Source organism: Atta colombica, unplaced genomic scaffold (assembly GCF_001594045.1).
Source record: "Atta colombica isolate Treedump-2 unplaced genomic scaffold, Acol1.0 scaffold18, whole genome shotgun sequence".
Classification (NCBI taxonomy): Eukaryota; Metazoa; Arthropoda; class Insecta; order Hymenoptera; family Formicidae; genus Atta; species Atta colombica.
Window position 1 is genome coordinate 1,168,822 of NW_017259271.1, and position 8,212 is coordinate 1,177,033.

An 8,212-nucleotide genomic window follows, 5' to 3' on the forward strand; every position below is an offset into this window, starting at 1 on the left:
CTTCAGGCTTGTTGCCAAGAAGGACAAGGCGAAATAAAAGAAGGATTAGAAGTGATGTTAAATGTGCCTAAAAAAGCTAACGATGCCTTACATTTAAGTCTATTGGAAGGTTGCGACGTTAGTATAGATGCGCTCGGTGACGTTGTATTGCAAGATTCGTTCACAGTGTGGGACCCAAAACAATTGATCAGGAAAGGAAGAGATCGTCATATATTTCTTTTCGAATTGTATCTTCTTTTTACAAAGGAAGTGAAAGATTCTGCAGGAAAGGTTGGCACCCAACTTTTTCTTTTTCGTCAAGTAAAAAAATTTCTTTTACACATACGTGCATATATAATATCACAGTATGAAAATGGTCCGTCTAGGTGAAGTACGTTTATAAAAATCGCCTGTTGACTTCCGAATTGGGCGTGACCGAACATATCGAAGGCGACGAATGCAAATTCGCGGTATGGACAGGACGAGCACCGACCAGCGACACACGCGTGGTATTGCGTGCCAACTCGATGGACGCGAAACAGCTGTGGGTGATGCGGTTACGCGAGGTGATACAGGAGACCTTCTTAGGCAAAAATATGCCCAAGAGCCCTGCTAAAAAGAGCTCTAGTCAACGTTCCAGCAGAGATCTAGAGGAGTGCGCATCCTTGGACGAGAGTGTGGAAAATCTTGACAGAAATTCCTTAGCTTCCTTCGGTTCGACTAACACTACAGATTCTGATAAGGTAAAGCATCATTTTTTTACTTTATATATATATATATATATTTTTTTTTTAAATAAAACTCGTAATTTTTAATTTTTTACGCGACTCGTGACAATTCAACAGGACTTTTATCACTCCAGCGTCTTTTCTATATATTGTATAAATTTCCAGTATATATCATGTATAGTGATGCATTATTTTTATTTAAAAAATATAAAACTGCTTCGCAAGTTATAACAGATGAAGAAAATATTTAAATGTCCAAAATAGTGATTATTACATTACTCCAATCTCGAGTCATATTTGTTTCAGTCGCTTTTTGATGATGGCATTTTGACAGTCGTATCTGCTAATACTCGTATATAAAGATAGTTTTGACTGTACTTCAAAAACGTACAAAATCTTTAATTACCCTAGTCAATAAATAAAATTTTTTGTTGTTACTCAAAAATGAAATGATTTTTAATCGTTTTTTATGTCATTTGTAATAAAAATATCTGCTTTTAAAACATATACACACATGAGAATCTCAAACCAGATTTTCAACTAAACTAATTGAAAAATATAAGTTGTAAGTTTCTTTAAGATTTTTATAAACACATCTTCTTTGTGATTTCGTAATGTCACGCATAACGAAATTGCATTTACTTATGTAAGATCTACACGAAGAATTTTCCATTTAGATTTTCAAAAAGAAAATTCTTTTGAATATCACAAAAATAACATATTATGAAAATTAGATATAATATAATTAGATATATAAAACAGAGAGTCAAAGATAAGGCAGCATAAGAATGTAGGTATTACCAAAATTTTGTTGACTAATGTAGATTAATCGCAAAATAATCAATGAATGACAAAGAGCATAGATTCATGAGAACATTTTGCGCGAAGGCTACAGTCTCCTGATCATTTTCATCCGCCCTTACTATTTCCGATACATTTGTCTTCAAGATGCAGACTGTAAATATTATTCTTCGTTTTCTTCAGAGTTTATAAAAATTGGATATCTCTCTCTCTCTCACTCACTCACTCTCATTCTCAGAACGAGATCGCTTCCGAATCAGAGTTGATCTCCCCTGCGATAGAGAATATAGGGACATGACCGCAAGACTGGGAATAATGCGAAATAGTGGGAATGACTGGAAAGGCCGCGGTAGCTAGTATACTTGCGCAGGGTTGGGTGGGGCGCAAGTTGGATTGGGTTAGTTATAATCTTGTCACTCCGCATCACTCTGCACCACTTCGCACGGTCGGTTCGGTTCGGTTCGGGTCGGGTCGGGACGGATCGGGATCGACGGGACGCAGATCAGTCTGACCAGTCAGATCAGTTGTATCAGTACAGGCACGACTCCCGGGTCGGATGGATCCATTTAGGGATCTACCGGTGATTGCAAGATTTGCGAGACGCTAGGCGAATCGGTAAAACCCTGACCTTCTTGCCGAAGGAGGCCGAAGAAAAGGAAGAAAGTTGGGGGAGGAAAGGGGAGAAAAAGAAAATACAAAAACGGACGATGGCGGATGCAGTGTGGATCGCCGTGCGCTCGAGAATGTGCTCCGTGAACGACAACGCGCTGTTCACCACATCGTTTCTGCCCTCCTGCGCGCCACGGCATTTGCGTTCGTGCCTCTGAAGACTGTAACTGCATGCCGCGCCGATCGTAAGGTCAAGTCTTCCTATTCCTTATCATGACGTCACCGGCCGGGAAACCGGCAACAATCGCCCAGAAGGCGCGCAGGAAGATTTCCCTGCCGTGGTTCCGCCAGGGCTCCGCGGCACCGTCGCACGTAACTCTCTCCAGGCAACACACCATTGATACACCGAGCTCCTTCCAGGCTCGACTTTTGCGTCGTCAACCATCCCTGGCCCAGGTACTTGGCGCCTTGCTCAAGCTTTTTTTTATCGGATCGGCTTTTAGCTCTCCTTTTACTTAATTTTTCTTCCGTCACTCGCCCTCTCTTCGAGAAAGATCGTTGCGATGAAATTTCAATAAACTCCGCGTATTCTTCGAAAGAATCAATCGAGAAGATTCCATCCAGCAGATTGCCTGGAACTCGTGAAATTTTTTCTCCATGTTCTCTCATTCTATATTTCCATTTTTCTTTCCTCTTTTTCACCTCGTTTACGCGACGAAGAAACTTGGCACGTGAAAAATTCTATTTCGGATCGTGAAATGTCGAAAACGTCAGGCAAATAATCATGCCTGACGAAAGAGGGAGGGGAGGGAGAGAGAGAGAGAGAGAGAGAGAGAGAGAGAGAGAGAGAGAAATGAACAGTGTTATTGCAGATGCGGTAAATGTGCACGCTTCATCAATACACGCACACGCGCGATATTTATAGCAACATCGAAGTATTGCGGTGTCGTGACATTAGCTATTTTCAAAACGCCGGAATCCGCGTGTGATTTAAAAGTGTCGTCGCGGAAGGACGCGCAAGAGAGAGAGAGAGAAAGAGAGAGAGAGAGAGAGAGAGAGAGAGAGAGAGAGAGAGAGAGAGACTGATCCGACAATCAAAATCACTCGGGCATGAGTAATCGGATCTCTGGAATCTCGCTCCGTCGATCCGCAAATTCAAAGACAATCGGTCTTTCGCCAACGAGAGAGTCTTCGATCGCGCGACGGAGAGGACGATCGTATCGACCCGTCTACACTTGCGTAAGCGCAAGAGGGCAGACTCTTCTCTTCCTCTTCTCCTTGCTTCCCTGTGCGCTTTCGGTTTATGTCCTGCACCCTTGCCCACCCCCGCCCTGTCGCGGCCGCTATTACTGCTTTCACGCACGCGCGCACACAGACACTAACATTCGCTAATTATCCCATTTCTATAATTGCCCTCTCCCTGTCCCCCTTTTTCTCAGCCCCGATATTCAACCGCGCGCGCAATGTATTCCGCCATCGCGGAATTGAGGATCCTTGATGCGTGATTCCGGATTTCAGACTGGAGTCGTCGAGATGACGTGGGTGGTCGCTGATCATATGGCCGCGCCCGGCTCCAAAGAGCTCAGCGTGACAAAGGGGCAGCAGGTCGAGGTGCTGGAGAATGGTAACGCAAACGCCAGCACCACTGGTGGCTTGCCCAACGCCGGCGAATGGACCCTGGTGCGTCTGCCGCTCACGCCCGGACAGACCGAGCCGGCCGCGGAAGGTCTAGTGCCCACCAGCGCCCTGAAACAACCGCCAACCGCCTCTTGCAAAACTTCGCCGTCCAGAAAAGCGTCCACGCAACAACAATCGCATCAGTATCAGCATCAGCATCATCATCATCATCATCATCATCATCATCACCAGCCACAGCAGCAACAGCAGCAACAGTCGCATCATCATCCTTATCATCAGCAGCAGATCAATCAAGCAATCCAAACGCAGCAACAACAGCAGCAGCAGCAAACTGCCGTCACATCTTCGACTTCCGCCAATACATTGCCACCGACCTGCTGTGTAACCGGCATCCCGTCGATGACGCAACAAACATCCTCGCTGACCGCGCTCTCATCCACGGTGCTGTCGCCGATGGAGGATGCGGGTAAGTGAATTTCTTTCCAGTACGTTACTCGATTCTACAATTAGTCGACAATAACGATGTATTATCGCGCGACGCGTATCAAATATAAAACCGGATTGGAGAACTGCAGGAAGTCGGCGAACCGCAAATCGGCACGATCGCACACGCTCGCCTCTTATCTATTCCGATAACCGGCGGTAATTGATAAGTTGCAGCGCAATTTTAGGAATAAAAGGCATAAAGTAATTGTTCTTTTTTTTTTTTAATCAACAGACAACGCTGGAAGCGACGGTAGCGGGTCGGTAACTAGTACAAATTCACCTGGCAACAAAAGGCGAGTTTTCAGCGGGTGAGCATTTCATATAGAAACTCTGTCGTCTAAATGCCTCGCGCTTATCTCGAAATGTCATACGTGCAACGATAATCACGTACCATGGCCGGGCGTTTCTGTTTATAGACGGAAGTGGCTCCCACCTTCTTTACGCAAACTTAGCCAAGGTAAAGTCGAGAAAACCAATACAGCCGCGCCAACGTCATCACCTCCTTTGATTGGACCGTCTTTGAAGAAAAGCGGCTCGGACAAACGCTTTAAATTACCGAGCGACGTCGAACATAATCGGCGGCCTAGCAAGGCGGCGTTCGAAGCAGAGGCTGAAGTGCAGGAAGGTGAGGAAATCAGTAAGGGCGAGGACGAGGGAGAGGAAGAGGAGGGCGAAGGCGAGGAACAGCAGGAGGTTGAGGTAGACGTGGACGCGGACGTTACGGAGAGCGACGACACGGTGGTGACGAGTTTGCAGGAGCAGAACGGCGAAGATGCTGACGACGATTTAGAACTTCCACCTCCGATGAAGCCTATTACCGAATCGATACTTGTAGCGACTGCAAATGGTCCATCAGGATCTACGATACCGAGTGAATTGCCCGGGAAACGAGTGAGTATTCGCGCGTCTTACTCTTTAGGAGAGTTAAGATTCGATCACATATCGTTCATCTCATATCTTGACATACATCTTCCTTCTCTGTGTCTTAATTGCTTCATTTAATATAGTCTGCCAGTCTGTCGGAACGTACAAAGATTCTCGATGGCGGCGGCGCCACAACGGCCGATCTTTCGGAGATCGAGCAGATCGTCAAAGAGAGAATGGTAAGTAGAGTCCGTTCATGTCATATGCACTACACCAAGTACTATGCCAAGTATCATTAACAGGAGCAACATACAGAAAATCAGGAGAGACATAGTCTTATGCGAACTCCTAATGGGAAATCTTTAACGTTAAGCAACGAGGAGGAATATTGTAACGCGACTATTAACGCGATCACTTCCGACGAGTCAGATCCAGAGAGTAGCGCGATCGCAAAGCGGCAGTTTGTTATTCGCGAGCTGGTGGACACCGAAAGAGATTATGTCAATGACTTGAAGCAGATAGTCGAAGGTTACATGGCACTAATGCGAAATCCCGAGTGCGAGATTCCATTACCGGAAGATCTACGCGCTGGGAAAGATAAGATGGTTTTTGGTAACGTAGAAGCTATCTACGAGTGGCACAGAGAGTGAGTCGGATCAACCGTTGAAACCTCCTTTAGCGATGATCGCCCGACTATCGAAACGTTCACATCGATGTTTCTTCTATGGCCTTTTTTTTTACAGTTTTTTCCTCAAAGCTTTGGAACGTTGTTTGGAATGTCCTGAAGAGCTCGGACCTCTCTTTAAACGTTACGAACGAAAGTTGCACATGTACGTGGTTTATTGTCAGAACAAGCCCGTTTCGGAATACATTGTATCCGAATATATAGATACTTATTTCGAGGTAATCAGTTAAATTAAATCGGCTACGCACAAAACGGAAACATTTAATCAAAGAGATGTATATGTTACAGGAACTTAGGCAAAAACTTGGGCATCGTTTGCAGCTCTGCGACTTGCTGATCAAGCCTGTACAAAGGATTACAAAATATCAACTTCTTCTACGGGAGGCACTGCGCCTCACTGAACGAACTCAAAGGTTATCGGAAATCGAAGGCCTCAGAGCGGCGGCTCATGTCATGCGAGTTATTCCTAAAGCTGCAAACGATATGATGGACGTTGGGAGATTACAAGGTTTTGACGTGAGTATTGCTCTTTTTCACTTGGCTCTCATTTTTTATTTATTTTTTTTATTATATATGCGGTAAAAACATTCTTGAAAATTTATTATGTTTAATTTTCTTTAGGGTAAAATAACGGCGCAGGGAAAACTCTTGTTACACGGCCCGCTTCTAGTGTCGGAAATATCAAACATTACGATGAGAGGAAGGGAATGGCAAGTCTTTCTTTTTGAGCAAAATATCATCTTTAGCGAAACTGTCGGCAAGAAAACGCAATTCACCAATCCTGTCTACATATATAAAGCACATATTCAGGTAAGATGACGCGTATTAATACTTTTCATTTCTATTGTTTGACCATTCTTGTTTCTAAACAAGTTTCAATATCTTATATATTTACTTACGTAGGTAAATAACATGAGTCTGGAAGATTCGAATGACGATCTAGACAAGTTTATCATTCGATCGACGGATCCCCGAAACCCTGGGCTAGGATTCTCTTGTAGTGTAGCTGAAGAAAGTAGTGGACCGCGCAGGCAGGAGTGGGTAGATACCATCACTGCTATCCTGCAAACTCAGCGCGATTTCCTGAAGGCGATACAATCACCTATTGCCTACCAGAAGGAACTTACCAAAGATCCACTGTAAGCGTCTCTAACACATTGAATATTATATTACACATTGACTCTCTCTTTTAATATCCGATCTGTGAATATTCGTTCCGACATATTTTTGTATATTTTATATAAAAAGAAGATGCAATTGCCGTATAAGAGCTAGATAATCGTTAATCGTATCCTAAAGATACCATCGCCTGTTCTCTTCTGCGCCTTTCATCCTTCCATCGCTTGCTTTCCTCTGCGCCTCCATTTATACCTTTGTTATCTAACTACTTTCCATCCATTTCAATACATCTTAGCGTCTATATTGTTATATTGATGCCATATATACTACAAGATATTTGCACGTATCCAATCATTTTTCTCATTCCTTTTCTCGATTATCTTTATATCTTGTTTTCGTAATACAGAGAAAACGATAACGATGCATAATTAATTAAAAACTAACTATATTTATGCGCAGAAGCTTAAAGAGTATCTACACACAATTATTTATATTTGAAAACTAACTTCTATCGGCTTAATAAGAAATAAAATACACTAGGTATACAGAAGAGTATGCAGGGTGTCTAAAAAAAAGAGCTGCATTATTTTTTAACGACTGCTGGACGTAATAATATTTGGAAGCAATCTCTCTCTAATATAATAAAAGACGACTGTAAGAGCAGTGACAAAATCAACTTTCTAATATTATATATCTATACACGCACGACTGGATATTTTTTGAAAATTATCATTAAGGTAACATTGCTTCCAAATTTTTGTAAAAATCCATCATTAAAAAAACGATGCGATAGTTTTTGGAACATATAAATACATAATCAAATATATATCTTTTCATATTCGATGATTTCTTGAAATTGTAGACTTGCATCTACCGCTCTCTATCAGATCATCAGGATCATCATATACATACACTTTAGTGTTTTAGATTTTCATGCAAGAGTTAATGCTTTTTTTTTCATTTCATGAATCAAAATCTATTCACCTTGTTTCCTTAATTATAGCGTATACTACTCTTCTAGACTCGACTATCTGATCCCTGAAGCTTATAAACATTATTAATCCGTTCCAATGCGCTTGCATTATGCGTGCATGTATTGTATGCGTATGTTATGTACGTGTATATGCACAACAATGGGGGCGTATTTTGTTGTTTCCGTGCGTTATATCTCTACACACATGCGACTTATAACGGTATGACGACGATATACGTGAGAGAAACGTACTACGAGTGCGATGTATTAATAACGTAATAATATATAAAGATATGCAATATATATTATATATATATATATATATATATA

At 42.5% G+C, this 8,212-nt stretch overlaps 1 protein-coding gene across 8 annotated transcripts in view; it reads left to right on the forward strand.

Annotated features, from left to right (window-relative positions):
* The window catches only part of LOC108686422 (triple functional domain protein), a 27,757-nt gene that overhangs the window by 15,452 nt on the left and 4,093 nt on the right, over positions 1-8,212 (forward strand). For all 8 annotated transcript variants that reach the window (XM_018191726.1, XM_018191725.1, XM_018191723.1 and 5 more), the window contains 11 exons: positions 7-270; positions 366-722; positions 3,636-4,221; positions 4,474-4,549; positions 4,658-5,132; positions 5,249-5,344; positions 5,408-5,751; positions 5,849-6,008; positions 6,079-6,306; positions 6,412-6,600; positions 6,694-6,929. In XM_018191726.1, the coding sequence (XP_018047215.1) occupies positions 7-270; positions 366-722; positions 3,636-4,221; positions 4,474-4,549; positions 4,658-5,132; positions 5,249-5,344; positions 5,408-5,751; positions 5,849-6,008; positions 6,079-6,306; positions 6,412-6,600; positions 6,694-6,929 (3,011 nt within the window). The remainder of the gene's footprint in view (positions 1-6; positions 271-365; positions 723-3,635; positions 4,222-4,473; positions 4,550-4,657; positions 5,133-5,248; positions 5,345-5,407; positions 5,752-5,848; positions 6,009-6,078; positions 6,307-6,411; positions 6,601-6,693; positions 6,930-8,212) is intronic.